Genomic DNA, 19220 nt, shown 5'->3' with positions numbered 1-19220 from the left:
ATTATATACTTTAGATTTATGTGCCGTACATATCTGTGTAAATGTTCAGCTTGCAGACAAGGACTGATTTTCTGGCTTCATCGTAACTGATGCCATGGTGTTAGTTTCAGTGTTTTCTTTTCCAGTGTTTTTTCCCTTTCAAAATTGGCTTGGAGGACAAAAGCCACAGAGCTAGCCAGCTCTACTCCCTTAGAGTCTGGTCTGCATGGAACCCTGCTTATATCTTTTTTCCTCTCCTTTCTGACCCTAACCCTAGCCCCTACTTTAATTGTTAACAAAAGTAATTATTTCAATATCAGTTGTATAACAAGAATGGGAAGTAGCAGTAGGTTTGGGTTGTTTGTTTCTTATGAGAAACTGAAAACTTAAATTTCTAAGTTACATTTAGATATTATATGGCCGTTTACTTGGTATTGGTATTTAATATTGAAAATAGCTATGTTTTTTTCATCTCCAGTTATACTTCAGTAAAACAAACTTCTTTAAAGTAACTCCCTCTTAACCCTGTCCTTTCTGAGGTTTTGTGCTTCCCACTGGGGATATTAGTTGAGAATAAAATAGATGGGGATTCTGTCCTCATAAAGTGTATAGTTTAATTTCATTGTTCTCTGTCCTTTGCCCTGTCAGTCACTTCTCTCTTCAATGTCTTGAGGAGTCTACTCTATCTGTGAATTGATGAGTTAGCAGAACAAATTTGTGTGAATATTGTTATGCCAGGTTTTTTTTTTTTTTTACTACTTTTCTTTCAAAAGTGACAGCGCACCACAAAATGTGATAGAAACAAACAAACAAAAACTGCCCCTTAAATGTTTTTTTCCCATCATCTTCTTAACAGTCCTCCTTTCTTTCTGTCTTTCTCTCTTAACCACTTCTAATACTAGCTCTTACCTTCATGTTATTAGAAATACAAAGATAGAGCATGGATTGGCTGTATAAGATCAGACCTGTTCTGTCTTACTGCTCTGCTGTCCCGTATTTGGCATTATTTCAGTCTTTTGATACTTTATCAGAAAACTGCATCTTGAAAATACATGTGAGTTTGCCCAATTATAGCAGCATTGGAATTCTTCCCTGATGTTTTGGAGTTCTCAGTTGTTAGCTTATTCCTTTGACATGTGATGTAATTAACCATATCCATAAAGTCTTCTTGAATATAATAACAGTTTCCTAATTGTTTTTTTCAGCATAGTGTCCAGAAAGAAACTTTGGAAAGAAGGCCCAACATTTAACATGTTAAATGTGATGAACTTTGAACTGTTCTGTGCATTGCATCTCAGGAAACTTTTGAAATTTTGTGCCACGTCCAGAGATACTCTGATGTAACATTTCTCTGTTAAGTGAAATCATTAGAAATGTTATTTGGATTCCAGAGAAAACATAGGTTTTCTTTATACCACAAAGTATTCTAGGAATTTTAGTAACTAACCTACAGATTATTTAAAGGTAGCATTTCAGGCCCTTTAGTTGGGAATGTGTGAGCATTTGCATGTTACTTTGTCCATGACAATTTTTTCTTTTTCCAGTTTTCTTTTTACGGTATAGTATACACCTAAATTTGACCATCTTAACAGTTTAGTGGTATTCAGTATACACATATTTTGCAACCACCACCATGGCCATCTCCAGAATTCTTTTCTTTGTCCTGCATTATTGACAACCTGTACCCATAAAACATTTAACTCCCCAATCTCTCAGTGCCCCAGCCATTAACAACCATCATTATGCTTTCTGTCTCTGTGAGTTTGAGTACTCTAGTACTGGAGCATAAGATTCATTCATGTTAAGCATGTAACAGAATCTGATGTCTTTCAAAGGCATTGTGTGTATACTGCATTTTTATTTATTCATCTGGCATAAAGGTGGCTTGCATCCACCTTTGAGCTCTTATGAATAATGCTGCATGTGTGTACAAATACCTCTTTAAGACTCAGCTTTCAGTTCTTTTGGGTATATACCTAAAAGTGGAATTCCTGGATTGTGTTTTGATTCTATTTTTAATTTTTTGAGGAACTGCCATACTGTTTTCCATAGCAGCTGTACTGTTTAACATTCCCACCAACAGTTTGCAAGGCTTCCAGTTTCTCCACATCCTCCCCAATACTTGTTATTTTCTGTTGTTATTATTCTTTTTTTCTTTTTGATAGTAACCATCCTGTGTGGGAGGTAGTTTCATGTTTTTGTTTGCATTTTCCTAGTGCTTAGTCATACTGAACACTTTTTCTTATTCATGACATTTTAACATCAGGTCATTTTTAGTTCTCTGAGGGCTCAGACTTCATTTCTTACCATGATTTTTAGTGTCTTCAGATAAAGTGCATAGTAGACACTCATTAATTAAATGTATTATGCAATTGAATGTTTACTTTTGTATATTTAGTAGTTTATCTTTTTTGACTATAAAGGAATCCCCAGATATCTTTGACATAAGTTAAACTTATTTCTTCCTCATGAAAAAGAGATAGTAAACAGCTTAAGGCTATGGCACTGGGCAGTCAAGGTCTTCTAACATGTAGCTGTGCTTTTTAGAGTTGACTTACTCCAAATGGATGTTAGAGATACATAACAACCATGGAGCAAGGATCAAGGAAGAGTACATCCCTTTAGTATGCTTCCTGGAAGTTGGAGTGCAATACTTTGACTCAGTGCTTTGATCATATTAAGTTGTTGAGAAAACCTAGGGAATACAAATAAAGGTTCTTAGTCCTATGGCACTTTGCTCAGCTAAATATCAGATACATTATTGCTGAGGAGTAAGTAGATAGTGGATATTGGGAAGCAAGTGGCAGTCTCTGCTATTGAGTATGTAGAATTTGAAGTGACTCTGGGCTCTTCCTCTTTCTAATTTAGACAAGTGACCTCTCTGCTAGTTTAGCTTCACCTGCCAAATGATGATAATAATGTGTCATGAGGATGGTTGTGAGGATTAAATGAGAAGATACAAATAAACTGTCTTAGCATTGTATTTGGTACGTGTAATCACTCAAAAGTGAATTTATTTTCTTTATTTAAATTCCCTTCGATATCTTTAAGTATCAAAATAGTTCAGAGAAATTAAAAAACTTGAATCCCGATCTTGGATCTGCTATTGTGATATCTTGGGCAGGTCGTTCCTTTAAGATGGGATATGTTATGTCTGTGTTTCTCACGTAATTATGTACGGACTAAATGACATTCACATAATTGTGTGCAGATTAAATAACAAAATATAGGGACTTCCCTGGCAGTCCAGTGGTCAAGACTTACCCTTCCAGTGTAGGGGTGTATGTTTGATACCTGGTGGAGAAGTTAAGCTCCCACATGTCTTTCCACCGAAAGACCAAAACATAAAACAGAAGCAATATTGTAGCAAATTTTCAATAAAGACTAAAAATAGTCCACAACAACAACAAAAATCTTTAAAAAAAAAAAAAAAAAGGCAAAGTGGGAAATGTTTTGTGAACTATAAATGGAGAATGTTTTTAACCCCACTTGTATGCATTGTTTTGCTTTTGTCTTGCATATGTATAAAAAGGGGAATTTATAGATGCTTGTTTATATATTTCAAAGTGTTCCCTTTCTTTATTACCTTCATTGTTTTCTGTTTCTGTGTAGACAGTGTTTTACTGTTTTTCTTATGTCTTTTGATGGAGGGTCCCTATTGAGTCTGTACAGAAAAATGGCTGTCCTCTCAATTTTTCACCCCCCAAATCATGTATATACTTTTTTTAAAAAGGGGTATTACAGATTAAAGAGCTATATGGAGAGAGTATGAATGAATGAGTCATATAAAATTTGGAAAATTAGCTATTTGCTCTGTTTTTGAGGTATACGCTTTGAAGAATAATGAGGGGACTGTCATACTTTATATCACTGTAATCTTTGATTAATACCTAACCTCCTGCTCCTGCTTTCAAAGCATTTCAGTCTACCTTCAAGTTAATGTGCTAATGAAAACGGTGTCCAAACAGTGATACTATTGTTAAAGTGGGATCTTAACTAAAGGATGAGATTGTAGAGGAAGTATCTCTACAAGTTTCAAAGGGACAGTCGTTTTGTGGGTAATGGGGTAACAGGCGTATTTCAGAAAACTATATTTATTCATTGATTTGGCTGCCCTGGGTCTTAGTTGCGAAAGATGGCATCTTTAGTTGTGGCATGTGGGATTTAGTTCCTTGACCAGAGATTGAATCTGCGCCCCCTGCGTGGAGAGCACAGAGTCTTAGCCATTGGACCACCAGGGAAGCCCCCAACACTACTAACTGATTGTTTGAGACTCTTCTGAGATTTTCATTTTATCATTCATTTTCTTTTGTGGTTGTTGTTCAGTCTCTTGAGTCGTGTCTGACTCTTTCAGACCCCCTGGACTGCAGCACCAGGCTTCACTATCCTGGAGTTAGCTTAAATTCATGTCTGTTGAGTTGGTGATGCAGTCTGACCATGTCATCTCCTACCGCCCTCTTCTCCTTTTGCCTTCAATCCTTCCCATCATCAGGGTCTTTTCCAATGAGTTGGCTCTTTGCATCAGGGTAATAAAGCATTGGAGATTCAGCATTAGCATCAGTCCTTCCAATGAATATTCAGGTTGATTTTCTTTAGGATGGACTGGTTTGATCTCCTTGCTGTCCAAGGAACTCTCAAGAGTCTTCTCCAGCACCACAGTTTGAGAGCATCATTTCTTTGGTGCTCAACCTTCTTTATGCTCCAACTTTCACATCCATACACGAATATTGAAAAGACCACAGTTTTGACTATTCAGACCTTTGTCAGCAAAGTGATGTCTCCGCTTTTTAATATGCCATCTAGGTTAGTTATAGCTTTTCTTCAAAGAAGCAAGCATCTTTTAACTTCATGGCTGCAGTCACCATCAGTTCAGTTCAGTCACTCAGTCTTGTCTGACTCTTTGTGACCCCATGGACTGCAGCATGCCAGGCCTTCCTGTACATCACCAACTCCTGGAGTTTTTTCAAACTCATGTCCATTGAGTCGGTGATGCTGTCCAACCATCTCATCCTCTGTCCTCCCTTTCACCTCACTCCTTCAATCTTTCCCAGCATCGGGGTCTTTTCAAATGAGTCAGTTCTTACCATCAGGTGGCCAAAGTATTGGAGTTTCAGCTTCAGCATCAGTCCTTCCAGTGAATATTCAGGACTGATTTCCTTTAGGATGGACTGGTTGGATCTCCTTGAAGTCCAAGGGACTCTCAAGAGTCTTCTCCAACACCACAGTTCAGAAGCATAAAGTCTTCAGTGCTCAGCTTTCTTTATAGTCCAAGTCTCACATTCATACATGACTATTGGAAAAACCATAGCTTTGGCTAGACAGACCTTTGTTGGCAAAGTAATGTCTCTGCTTTTTAATATGCTGTCTAGGTTGGTCATAACTTTTCTTCCAGGGAGCAAGTGTCTTTTAATTTCATGGCTGCAATCACCATCTGTAGTGATTTTGGAGCCCAGAAAAATAAAGTCGGTCACTGTTTCCATTGTTTCCCCATCTATTTGCCATGAAGTGATGGGACCAGATGCCATGATCTTGGTTTTCTGCATGTTGAATTTTCAGCCACCTTTTTCACTCTCTTTGACTTTCATCAAGAGGCTCTTTAGTTCTTCTTCGCTTTCTGCCATAAGGGTGGTGTCATCTGCATATCTGAGGTTATTGATATTTCTCCCAGCAATCTTGATTCCAGCTTGTGCTTCCTTCAACCCAGCGTTGTTCCATGTCCAGTTCTAACTGTTGCTTCCTGACCTGCATGCAGATTTCTCAAGATGCAGGTCAGGTGGTCTGGTATTCCCATCTCTTTGCGAATTTTCCACAGTTTATTGTGATCCGCACAGTCAAAGGCTTTGGCATAGTCAATAAAGCAGAAATAGATGTTTTTCTGGAACTCTCTTGCTTTTTCGATGATCCAGTGGATGTTGGCAATTTGATCTCTGGTTCCTCTGCCTTTTCTGAAACCAGCTTGAACATCTGGAAGTTCACAGTTCACGTATTGCTGAAGCCTGGCTTGGAGAATTTTGAGCATTACTTTACTAGTGTGTGAGATGAGTGCAATTGTGTGGTAGTTTGAGTATTCTTTGGCATTGCCTTTCTTTGGGATTGGAATGAAAACTGACCTTTTCCAGTTCCGTGGCCACTGCTGAGTTTTCCAAATTTGTTGGCATATTGAGTGCAGCACTTGCACAGCATCATCTTTTAGGATTTGAAATAGCTCAACTGGAATTCCATCACCTGCACTAGCTTTGTTCATAGTGATGCTTCCTAAGGCCCACTTGACTTCACATTCCAGGATGTCTGGCTCTAGGTGAATGATCATACCTTTGTGATTATCTGGATCGTGAAGATCTTTTTTGTATAGTTCTTCTGTGTATCCACCTCTTCTTAATATCTTCTTCTTTTAGGCCCATACTATTTCTGTCCTTTATTGTACCAATCTATGCATGAAATGTTTCCTTGGTATCTCTGATTTTCTTGAAGAGATCTCTAGTCTTTCACATTCTATTGTTTTCGTCTATTTCTTTGCACTGATCACTGAAGAAGGCTATCTTATCTCTCCTTGCTATTCTTTGGAACTCTGCATTCACATGGGTATAGCTTTCCTTTTCTCCTTTGCTTTTTGCTTCTCTTCTTTTCACAGCTATTTGTAAGGCCTCCTCAGACAGCTATTTTGCTTTTTTGCATTTCTTTTTCTTGGGAGCGGTCTTGATCACTGCGTCCTGTACAATGTCACAAACCTCCGTCCATAGTTCTTTAGTCACTCTGTCTTTCAGATCTAATCCTTTGAATCTATTCCTCACTTCCACTGTATAATCATAAGGGATTTGATTTAGGTCATACCTGAATGGTCAAGTGGTTTTCTCTACTTTCTTCAATTTAAGTCTGCAGTCACCATACACAGTGATTTTGGAACCCAAGAAAAGAAAGTCTGTCACTTTTTCCATTTTACACCCATCTGTTTGCCATGAAATGATGGGACCGGATGCCATGATCTTAGTTTTATGAATGTTGTGTTTTAAGCCAGATTTTTCACTCTCCACTTTTACTGTCATCCAGGGGCTCTTTAGTTCTTTATTTTCTGTATCTTTAATAAATCGCACACTCCACCACCACATATACATACTAAAGTGTTTCTTCCTTTCTCTCATCCTTCTTAATGCTTTTGTCCCTCTGCCTCTTATTCCCACTCTTATTTTTAACAGTAATACAGTCCCACCTCTTATAGAGACCTTTGGATAAGACAAGGAAAGGGAAAAGGATAAATTTCATATATATTCCAAATTGTGTTTTGTTGGGCTTGGAGGGGAGGAGGGAAGCATTAGAATTTATTGAGAGAAAAGCATTGATAATCAGATCATTGGTTAAAAACCTTAAGCATAAGAAAGTAGGTGTTAAAAGTTTTAATTGAAGTCAATATAGGTAGGTAGTATGATTTGGGTAGTATGATAGGTGGGTAGTATGATTTAGTAGGTTGTTGGGACTGAAAGAACATCTTTGGATATTCAGGCTATGCTGTTTAGTATCACTTAATAAAAAAAAAATAGGTGCATTTCTTAATTGTATTAATGTACGTTTCTTAATCTGTAAATGGTTACTGTAATCAGTTCAGTTTAGTTGCTCAGTTGTGTCTGATTCTTTGGGATCCCATGGCCTGCAGCACGCCAGGCTTCCGTGTCCATCACCAACTCCCAACTCCCGGAGCTTGCTCAAACTCAAGTCCATCGAATCGGTGATGCCATCCAACTATCTCATCCTCACTTGTCCCCTTCTCCTCCCACATTCAGTCTTTCCCAGCATCAGGGTCTTTTCAAATGAGTCAGTTCTTCCCATTAGGTGGGCAAAGTATTGGAGTTTCAGCTTCAGCATCAGTCCTTCCAGTGAATATTCAGGACTGATTTCATTTCGGATGGACTGGTTGGATCTCCTTGCAGTCCAAGGGACTCTCAAGAGTCATCTCCAACACCACAGTTCAATAGCATCAATTCCTTGGCTCTCAGCTTGCTTTATAGTCCAACTCTCATATCATACATGACTACTGGAAAAACCATAGCTTTGACTAGTAATACCCAAGGTTTAATTTGAAGGTAGTGTTCATTTCAGAGAAGGCAATGGCACCCCACTCCAGTACTCTTGCCTGGAAAATCCCATGGATGGAGGAGCCCGGTGGGCTGCAGTCCATGGGGTCTCGAAGAGTCAGACAGGACTGATCGACTTCACTTTCACTTTTCACTTTCATGCATTGGAGAAGGAAATGGCAACCCAATCCAGTGTTCTTGCCTGGAGAATCCCAGGAATGGGGGAGCCTGGTGCGCTCCCGTCTGTGGGGTCACACAGAGTCGGACAGGACTGAATTGACTTAGCAGCAGCAGCAGTGTTCATTTAACTTTCAGTTTTAAAATAATTCATTATTCAATTTGGAGTTTGATAAGGCATGCCATTCAACATCTTTAAACATTGTGATTCTATTAGATCATCTGTTTATAATATATATCATCACACACACACACAGTTAACTCTTAAACAGCATGGCTTGGAACTGTGCAAATCCAGTGATTCAATAAATATGTACTATAGTTCTTTGCTTGCTTAACTGAGGCAGTAGTGGGAGCACTGAGTTAGGGATGCCCATTAGGCACATTAAAAGATGATCTGAAATTCAGTTCAACTCCTGGTTGGAAAAATATATTTAGTAGGTCAATGATAGTAGTTGAAACTGGGCTGAGAATGACTTTTCTAGAGAAGGGAAAGAAAGATTTAAGAATGAAGCCCTGGGGATTATGTACAGGAGGAGAGCTGACAGGAGAAAAGAGTTAGAGAAGATAATAGGCAAAGACTGACTGTTCACACATTTGTTATTTGTGTGTATAAACCGGATCCAGCTCCTGTATTTCACATCCAGGACAGAATGATGTCATTGAAAGCACATCTGTAGTAATTGCCAAATGGAGTAAATCCTAGTTTTTATGTAAGTGTATATATGTTTTTTCCAACATTTTTTCCTTTTCTGTCTTTTTAGTCTGAGTTCATTTGATGTATCTTATCTGGAATAAAGAATTTTTCTAGTAGTAAAAAATGTCCTTAATATAATCAGATGGTAGACTGTGATTTTGCTTTTTCCTTAGCAGAATAATTACCATTGGGAAGAGGCCTCTCAAGAAAAATGAATGAAGAAGCATCTTAGGATTCTCATTTAATTAGCCTTGCCTGGACTATTGGAAGATAGCAGATAAAGATAAATTTGTGTGTTTATCCATAATTTTCACAGGAAAACTCTCTAATTTAAAATTTATAATAATATTATAATTTTATAATATAAAATTTTATAAATTTCTTCTATTTCAAAAACACTATTTTAGCATTCACTTAGGATCTGATATTTATATATCATTTTCCTTGGTACTTTTAGATGAAGAGGATGAGAGTTAGATCTGATTTTACATTCTAAGAGGAAAAATAAGCTCCTATGTGTATGTGGGCATTTGCAAATGCTGTGTTTATCTTACACTTTTGGAGAATAAACTCTTCTCATACAGATATGTTATTGGGTAGCCGGACTTACTCAGTTAAATGTCAGGGGAAAAGGGGGAAACCATTTTATTTTACAAGGGACCCTTTCTTGTCATTGATTGATTGATTGATTGCTATGTGACACAGCTTGCAAGTTCTTAGTTACCCAACAAGGGATTCACTCCGTGCCCCCTGCAGTGGAAGCAGAGTCTTAACCACTGGACCGCCAGGGAATTCCCTCCTGTCTTTTAAAATAGTGAATATGATTTGAACTTCAAGGTAGTCCTTCTATTGCCATATTTTGGGCTCCTAGACTATGTAGATTTACGGTTATACTTTTGACTTTTTATCGTTTTCCTTCATGTTAAGAGGTTGGGAAAAAGGAAAAGTAGATGTTTTAAAATAATAGGGAAGGAGACACCAATCTATTGGTCTCTGGCCCGTAGGAATGTGTTGGTGGCCTCTCAGGCCAGGAGGGGCCATATGGGTGGGGACAGTTGGGGACACAGAGCCTGTGCCTTTGTGGTTGGCGTCTCACCTGCCTGTTTCCTGGGTTACACTGTCACATGGTTAGATGTAGACTCCAATGGAACAGCCTGAAAAAGACCAACAGCCACTGTAGCAGCATCCCTGAGCACCAAGCCACTTACCTTCCTATGAAAACCGGAGTGGACCATTGGGCAAAGAAGAGGTTGTACCCTTTGACTCCCTGGCAATAAGTGGTCTCTGAAGATGACTAATATTGTAGTAGGTAAAAATCTAGACAGGTGTCATTTGAAGATACCAACACCAATGGAACAGTAAGCTAAGGATGGTTAAGCACACTTTGCCTTTTATAACCTGGTGATGCCATTTACTTGGTGTACAGGAAGACTGAGTTGGAACACAGTGTTACCACATACCTTTGCAAAACTTTACAAAAAAACCAGGGCATAACATAATATTCTGAAGATTTTTAAGTATTCTGCATGAAGATACATCAGTGCAGCACAGGCTGATAACCCCCATGTTGTCTGCCACTTAGGTGGGCTTTGAGGATCCATAGCCATTGACATCATCAATGTAGTCTCTACCTTCTTCTGCAGGGTAATAGCATTCTTCCAGTTCTACATTAGGGGGTTCAAGCACCCCTTCTTGAAAAGCTGGGGTCCAGTTTTGGCAATCTTTACTTCACCTCACCCTGACAGAGAGGGAACATCGTTTTCTTTCTTAGAACCCTGGGTGCAAGAGGATTTAGAGCCTCTTCATTAAAAAGAAAATGAAAAGAGATAGGGAGCCTAATCTGAGCATGTAGTTAGTTGTTGGTTGTGTACCAGCATAGAAACACCCAAACTTTACTACGTGAGGCTGTCAGAGCTGTGGCCATGAGGCCAGACAAAAGGTAGGCTCACAAGCACCATCTCTTAGGAGTCTGCAGACTGTATGAGACAGCAGTCTTGGGATGCCTTTTATTGTGTGATTATAGAATCATTGGAAGCATCGTGTATTACTCTTGTGGCGTGGGCATTTTCCTGAGAGCTGATTTTACCATAACTGCTTCCCACTTACCAGTGGCTACCACAGCCCCATCCTGATTTCTACTGGGGCCACAACTGAACTAGTAATGCAGGGCAGTTTCATGCAGTGAAATCAATCATAAAAACAGACAGTGGTCTAGACTTCAGCATGAGTCGAGGCACAGAGATATTGAGTATTGGAAGTCAATGAGTGGGTGTTTCAAATGTTACCATTGTAAACACTTTAAGGGCATTTTTATATTAATAGTTTCCCTCTCATTGGAAACTGGGCATCTCTCTGGTGTGACTTGTGGAGCTTTTTCTTCTAAGTGAGACCTTTTCCAGTGGTCTGGAAGCCCACATTCCACATTCCTAGTGTGTAAATTGAGCTCTAAACCTCTTTCTTGTGCTTATTTACTGGTATCCAGTGATTGATGCCTTTGAGACGGTGGGTCCTGGGGCAGGTGGGTCAAGGTCTTGACAGAGTGGGTGGTGTGAGTGTTTTTTGTGTGTAAGCATATGGTAGTGCCTCTGTCCCTTGATGTTCTGCTCTTACTGTGTGCATCTGTGGAGCAGGCCCTTCTGGTTTAGACTGGCAAAAGCACACGAATGGTACCAGTTGTAGCTGCTATGAAGCAATCTATGTGTAGGGCCATTGCTTCCCCTTGTTCTTTCCTTTTGCGTTAGTTTTGCCATGTCATGTGGAATAATACTAGAAATCTTTTATTTGTTAAAATCACCTATTAATGCTTGTTAGTAAAACTTGTAACTTTTTGCTACTTTTCATGAAAATGATTTCTAATTCTCTTACTCATGATATAAACTCTTGAGAAGTAGCACTCTCTTTTTTGGTGGCATTCTAGTAAACAAGCTATGTTTGTTTAATAAAAATTCTATTTAAAGATAGAATAAAAACATTGAGTAAGAGCATGCTGTCTCTTGACTGAAAAATAAATTTTACTGAAGAGCTTTGGCATTTATTTTGGTTATTTAAAAATTTTCCGCCACATTCATTCTCAAATTTTAATTTTGATTAAATGGTGATTGACATCAGTAGTGATGCTCATCTAGTAATATAGGTACTACCTTCTCATTTTTAAACATACCTATAAAGATGTTTATAATAAATTATACACGTGCTGTGTGTGCTTAGTCGTGTCCAACTCTGCAACCCTGTGGACTGTAGCCCACCAAGCTCCTCTGTCCATGGGATTCTCCAGGCAAGAATACTGGAGTGGCTGCCATGTCCTCTTCAAGGGTACCATCCCGACCCAGGGCGTAGAATCTGAGTCTCTTGTGTCTCCTGCATTGGCAGCCAGGTTCTTTACTACTAGCACTTCCTGGGAAGCCCAGCAAATTATACATACATGTATGGAATAAGGAAAGCAATTGAACAGTAACTGCACAAATGTACATTATTTCTTTGAGTTTGTAGTGATGGAAAAGATACAGGGATATAGTTTTTCCTATTTTTTTTTATGGTTAGTATATAATTGTAGTGTTTATTTGTGTGTGTGAGAGGAAAAAAAAATAAGATTTCTTGATTTACTTTGTATGTGTATTATTCTTTTCCATCTAGGAGGAGTCTATATTTAGGACGAAGTAATCCCAGGAAAGGAAGAACAGCAGATCAAGATGTGTAGCTCTGTGGCTGCCAAGTTGTGGTTCTTGACAGATCGTCGAATCAGGGAAGATTATCCCCAAAAAGAGATCTTACGAGCGTTAAAGGCCAAATGTTGTGAGGAGGAACTGGACTTTAGGGCTGTGGTGATGGATGAGTTGGTGCTAACAGTTGAACAAGGAAACCTGGGTAAGTCTATAGTTAAGTAACAGTTTGGATTTTTACCTAGAATTTGGTGATTCTTTTTGTTTTAGGAATAATTAGGTCAAAGGATCTGATAATAGGCTTTATCATTACTGAGTATCATCTAGTCTAAAAATCTAGTATATCTTACAGAAGAAATGAAAACAGCAGTATTTATTAAATCCCTCATTATATTATTTATTAAATAGTTGTGAGGGAAGTTAAAGATAACCTACTACTTTTTCCCCATTATTATTGTCCTCTAGTTTTTTAAAAGCCTTGTTTTTAAGATGCCTCTAAAGGAATCTGTACTCCAGTCAGTGGTCTGTCTAGTAAATTAATCAAAATCCATGTGCGATTCTTCTTTTCTTTTTTCTTTAGCAAATACTTTATATGTATAGTGTAAAATATTAATAGTATTTTTAGTGAATAAAAGTGTCTTAACTGATGAGTTTTTAAAAAAATATTTCTAATAGTTCATATTGTTTTCGGATTACAAGGGGAGGATATTTTGGAAATGTGTTGGAAATTCTTTGGGACTATCTTTCAGGACATCTTTCCTTTGGAAAAGTTAGGATTTGTTACAGCTAAATTGGTCACCTCTGTTAGGGAAAGGTGGTTACTGGTGGTGCTAGTGGTGAAGAATCTACTTGCCAATGCAGGAGATGCAGGAGAAGTGGTTTCAGTCCCTGGGTTGGGAATATCCCCTGAAGGAGGAAATGGCACCCAAGTCCAGTATTCTTGCCTGGCGAGTTACAGTCCATGGGGCCACAAAGAGTCCAGTTTGACTGAGCAACTGAGCTCGCACAATAGTAAAGCAAAGTACAGGTCTGCTATTGTAGGGTAGTTTCATTCATGAGCTAGTTAATAATAGATCCAGAATCTTGCCTGATTTATACCATGGTCTCTTGGGTTTAAATAAGTAGAATCTTTTAGCAATCACTGTCTCTTTATCTAAGTCCTCTTAACATTTTTTATTGCATTCTCATTATCTTTCGGCAGTTATTGTTTCTGTACAAATAACTGCATTAGAAATATTTCTAAATTATTTCACTTGAATTAATAAGTAGTTACTACCTTTATAAGAAAAATGCATACCATGTTATTTTCAGTCCAGTTTTTTTTTTTTTTTTAATACATGTGCCCAGTTCCAGCACCTTACACAGATTCAGAAAAATCTGGGGTAGAGCGTGTGTTATTCGTTCATTAAATATTGAGTACCCACTTTGTGCTAGTTAATTGGTATGGCATGTAAAATTAGACATTAACATTCATCAGTTGATCACACAAATAAATGTAAAATTATTATGAAAGGAATTGGATGTCACTGCACCCTCCTGTACCTATAACAGATAGATTTCTCTTGAAATCTTTTATCTAGTATCTGTTACATGCTTTTACAACTTTATAATTGTAAGGCCCATACAACTGTTGTTGAAAATAAAAACTCAAGATACTTTATGTTAGAAGCATGTTCTTGAAGTCTGAGTGAGAAGAGATCTCAAGGACAGTGTGGTATTTAGCTCACTAAACACAACTTCCACAGGGTTCTGGTGTATGTTTCTGTGTTTTAAAGGTTGAAATACTAAAGGCTGCATTTCCAAGAGTCCCCTGTGTTCCTCATGTGACCTAGCTTCTGTCAGATAGGCACATTACAGAAAGATTTGGGAGGTTAGAAGATCACTATTTTTCAGAAGTTTCATAGGTTGAAAACCATTGTGCTTGGTTTTTTCTTAGGTGCCTAATGGACGTTTTTACTTTGTTCTCAACTGTTTCCATGCCAGTCTGTCAAAACCGAATCCATGTTTTCCCCCTAAAACAGTCTTCTTATTTCAGTTTTTCTGTCTCTCTAACATTGCCTTTTGGCCTTTTAATCCATTCTTAAGAGCCATTTATACCACAAAATATTGTTGCTTTTTCCTTCTAAGCCACAACTATTCTAACTTCAACTTTTCACTGTCCTGGATCAGGGTCTTAGGGCCCAACATTTTCATGACACAACAGCCCCATATCTCTTTTTCACAGTCTTTCCTCTCCAGCCCTCTGTCATTCACAAATACTACCTTTATCATCTTAACATGATAAAATCTTGAGAAACTCTTGTTTCCTTATAACATTGAATCTAATTTTATATTAAAGACTTCATTGATGTACATCATATGAATCCAGGAATTCCTAGTTGGTTTTTTTTTTTTTTTTCACATTTTGAATATTTTTTAATTATTTAAATATCGTACCATCTTATAAGGAAGGTAATAGTATCATTTTATAGATGAGGAAACAGATGAGGAATTAAGTGGAGAAATAATAACTTAAAAAAAGAAATAATAATAAACACTATTTATATACCTTTATTGAGAGATTTATTTTTGCATACTACTTTGAGTTAACTGACACATGTCCTGTCTTTTCACTTTGCAGCTCATAAACTCATTCAATGTTTGCTTTTCTGTGAATGCGTCTTTTTTGAATTAGAATTTTGCTGGGAGTCTTAGTTGGCAGTTTTTTCTTTTAGCAGTTGGAAGATACAAACTTCCTATCTTCTGGCCTCCAAAGTTTCTGATGAGAAATCTGCCAGTGATTTTATTGAGGATCCATAGAATGTGGTGATTTGCTTCTCTCTCGCTTTTTTCAAAATTTTCTTTGTCTTTTGAAAGATTGATTATAGTGCATTTCACCATGTGTCTGTCAAAAGGTGGAGATTGTTGAGCTTCTTGAATGTTTATATTCATGTCTTTCATCCAATTTGAGAAGTTTTCAGCCGCTATTTTTTCAAATATGATCCTCCCCACAGTCTTCCTGGGAGTCCAACAATGCATAAGTTTACTGATTGTTCTGTCTGCTCAAATCCACTTTGAATTCCTTTATGTCAATTTCATTTCTGTTATTGTTCTTTTCAGCTCCAGAATTACTTATTGGTTTCTTTTTATGTGTTCTGTCTGCTGATATTAACATTTTGTTCACACATTGTTTCCTTGCCTTTTTTCATTCTTTGAGTATCTTTAAGTAGTTTCCCCCCTTAAAAAATTTTTTTTATTAGGTATGCTGCTGCTGCTAAGTTGCTTCAGTCGTGTCTGAGTCCATAGACGGCAGCCCACCAGGCTCCGCCGTCCCTGGGGTTCTCCAGGCAAGAACAGTGCCATTTCCTTCTCTAGTGCATGAAAGTGAAAAGTGAAAGTAAAGTCGCTCAGTTGTGTCCGACTCTTAGCAACCCCATGGACTGCAGCCTACCAGGCTCCTCCGTCCATGGGATTTTCATAGTTGATTTATAATGTTGTGTTAGTTTCAGGTATACAGCAAAGTGAATCAGTTATATTATATATAAATATATCTGCTCCAAATTTATCTCCACCGCCCCCCATAGTTTCTTTTAATGTCATTGTCATGCTCAGTTACTCAGTCATGTCCAACTCTTTGCAACCCCATGGGCGGTAGCCTGCCTGACTCCTCTGTCCATGGGATTCTCCAGGCAAGAATACTGGAGTGAGTTGCCATGCCCTCCTCTAGGGAATCTTCTTGACCCAGAGATCAAACCCAAGTCTTTTATGTCTCCTGCATTGACAGGTGAGTTCTTTACCACTAGCACTACCTGGGAAGCCCAGTGGAGGGAATGGTATAACAAAAAGTACTATGGCCTCTTTGTCTGCACCTCTGTGATCAGAAGCTGCATCCAGCCATCAGAGCAGAGATCCCAGATATTTTGAGGGCAGGTCATTGTACCCACCCTGACTCCTGCAGGGTGTATCAGCTGCTCCAGAACCAAGTGCACAGTATGGCTAGAGAATGGGGGATGAGTAGTTGCTGCTGTTCTGAAATTGATCAAAATTTAACTGCGTTTATGATCCCAGTCTTTTTCTGAAAGTTGTGGTCCTTCAGCAAATTGACGAGGGGTTGTCTAGATGACGAGACAGAGTCCTGATGCTTCCTCCTCCTTTATCTTCCCAGAATCCTCTCTATACTTATTTTTGATTGAGGTGTATCTTCTTGTTTTGTTGTTTTATATTTTGGGAACAAGTATCTTATAGGATTATGTGTACCATGAATATCTTTTATCTGTGGCTTGCTTTTTTCACTCTGTTAATGACGTCTTCTGGTCAGTAAAAGTTTCGAATTAAGTACAGTTTATATTTTTCCTTTTTTGATTAGTGCCTTTTGTGTTGCAGTTAAGAAAATTGTGGGTGCCCAAGCGTCTTTATTTTATAATACATGCTGAAAATCTATTTGATAAAACACAGTATTATTAGGTGAAATTATTGTTAAGAAAAGGGCATTATATATAGTGTGGTACCATTTTCTAAGGATATATGAGTGTTAACTTTTGCTGGTCTAAGAAATAATTAATAAAAGGATAAACTGTAATTTTCTAAGTATGGGCTTCTAAGGTGGCTCAGTGGTAAAAAATCCGCCTGCCAATGCAGGATATGCGGATTTGATCCCTGGGTCAGGAAGATCCCCTGGAGAAGGAAATGGCAACCTACCCCAGTACTCTTGCCTGGAAAATCCCATGAAGAGAGGAGTCTGGTGGACTGTAGTTCATAGAATCACAAAGAGTTGGATGTGACTTAGAGATTAAACAACAAGAACAACGATGATTACCTTTAGGGAAAGGAAAAGGATCAAGAGGACAGGGATGAGCAAGACTACTCTGACAAGTTTGGGCATGTATTGATAATTGTTGAAACCAGGTGATAGTACATTGGATTTATTATATTTTTATTTTCTATTTAGAATTTTCCTTAATAAAAAGTTGAAATGTTGGACCTGATGAAAGTTTGTTTGACTCAAGGATAGAAGGAGTAATTTTGGAATTTAGTTATTTTTGGTGTGGCACCTTGTTGAGTTTATAGGTTGTTCTTGCTTCCTGGATTCCCAGAATGGCCCTGGTGTTTTTTTTTACCCTGGTTTTTACATCATTTTTTTTTTTTTTCAATTCTGTGCATGATCCTATATACATCCATTATTATTTTTCCTGCTCAAGTTAAGTAGAGATATTTTAATTGCTTACAAATCAAATAAACTTCCCCAATACAAAAATTAATTCCAGAGAGCATGTTGCCAACAATAGACCTTCAGAGACTTGGTTACTTGGCATAGATAGGGCAGAAATCAATTAAGACTACCTTTCCAGAAAGGGATTCTAATAACCCAAGGCACACAGTGATGAAACTGGAGATTAAGTAATTACTTTTATTCACTTGGAACCATGGCCTCTTGATAAAAGGAGAGTGAAAAAGTTGGCTTAAAACATGCAGAAAACCAAGATCTTGGCATCTGGTCCCGTCACTTCATGGCAAATAGATGGGGAAGCAATGGAATCAGTGACAGACTTTATCTTTTTTGGGCTCCAAAATCACTGCAGATGGTGACTCTAGCCATGAAATTTAAAAACGCCTGCTCCTTGGAAGAAACGTTACGACCAACCTAGACAGCATATTAAAAAGCAGAGACATTACTTGGCCATCAAAGGTCCGTCTAGTCAAAGCTGTGGTTTTTCCAGTAGTCCTGTATGGATGTGAGAGTTGGACTATAAGGAAAGCTGAGCGCCAAAGAATTTATGCTATTGAACTGTGGTGTTGGAGAAGACTCTTGAAAGTCCCTTGGACTGCAAGGAGAACAAACCAGTCAATCCTAAGGAAATCAGTCCTGAACATTCACTGGAAGGACTGATGCTGAAGCTCAAATTCCAATACTTTGGCCACCTGATGGGAAGAACTGACTCATTTGAAAAGACCCTGATGCTGGGAAAGATTGAAGGCAGAAGGAGAAGGGGACGACAGAGGATGAGATGGTTAGATGGCATCACTTACTCAATGGACATGAGTTTGAGTCAACTCCGGGAGTTGGTGATGGACAGGGAAGCCTGGTGTGCTGCAGTCCATGGGGTCACAAAGAGTCGGACACGACTGAATGACTGAACGAAACTGATTCAAGTGTCTGTTGAAGATAAACCTTTGCAGTCTGTTAGATACTGCTGCAGAAAACTTTCAGTTTAAAAATTATATTTCTTTTTACAAACACGTTAGTTTTCTAGGAACCTACTTTTATCTTGGCCATTCTTTTCTTTAGATTTTTAGTTATTGTTAGTTACTCAGTCGTGTCCGACTCTCTGCAACCCCATGAACTGTAGCCCAACAGGCTCCTCCGTCCCTCGAATTCTCCAGGCAGGAGTTGGAGTGGGTAGCCATTTCCTTCAGGGGATCCTCCCAACCCCAGGGATCAAACCCAGGACTTCTGCATCGCAGGCAGATTATTTACTGTCTGAGCCGCCAGAGAAGCCCCCCAAAAAAGCCTGTTTCTGCCTGGCTTCAAATTGAGGACCTTTTAGGTGTGAGGTGAATGTGATAACCACTCCATTATGGAAGCACAGTTATTTTGCTGAACCTCGCCACATGCGGGACCTTAGCTCCCTGACCAGGGAATTTGCTTTTAGTTCATTAATTTCT

The 19220-nt window shown here is 38.5% G+C and overlaps 1 protein-coding gene across 9 annotated transcripts in view; it reads left to right on the top strand.

The window, feature by feature from the left end:
- The window catches only part of RIMKLB (ribosomal modification protein rimK like family member B), a 47691-nt gene that overhangs the window by 3932 nt on the left and 24539 nt on the right, over positions 1-19220 (top strand). For all 9 annotated transcript variants that reach the window (XM_015471273.3, XM_024991977.2, XM_024991976.2 and 6 more), the window contains one exon: positions 12553-12783. In XM_015471273.3, coding sequence (XP_015326759.1) covers positions 12609-12783 — 175 coding nt within the window. In that variant the 5' untranslated portion in view covers positions 12553-12608. The remainder of the gene's footprint in view (positions 1-12552; positions 12784-19220) is intronic.

The sequence above is a fragment of the Bos taurus genome, chromosome 5 (assembly GCF_002263795.3).
Source record: "Bos taurus isolate L1 Dominette 01449 registration number 42190680 breed Hereford chromosome 5, ARS-UCD2.0, whole genome shotgun sequence".
In the NCBI taxonomy this organism is placed as follows: domain Eukaryota; kingdom Metazoa; phylum Chordata; class Mammalia; order Artiodactyla; family Bovidae; genus Bos; species Bos taurus.
This window is presented reverse-complemented; position numbering and strand designations above follow the sequence as displayed.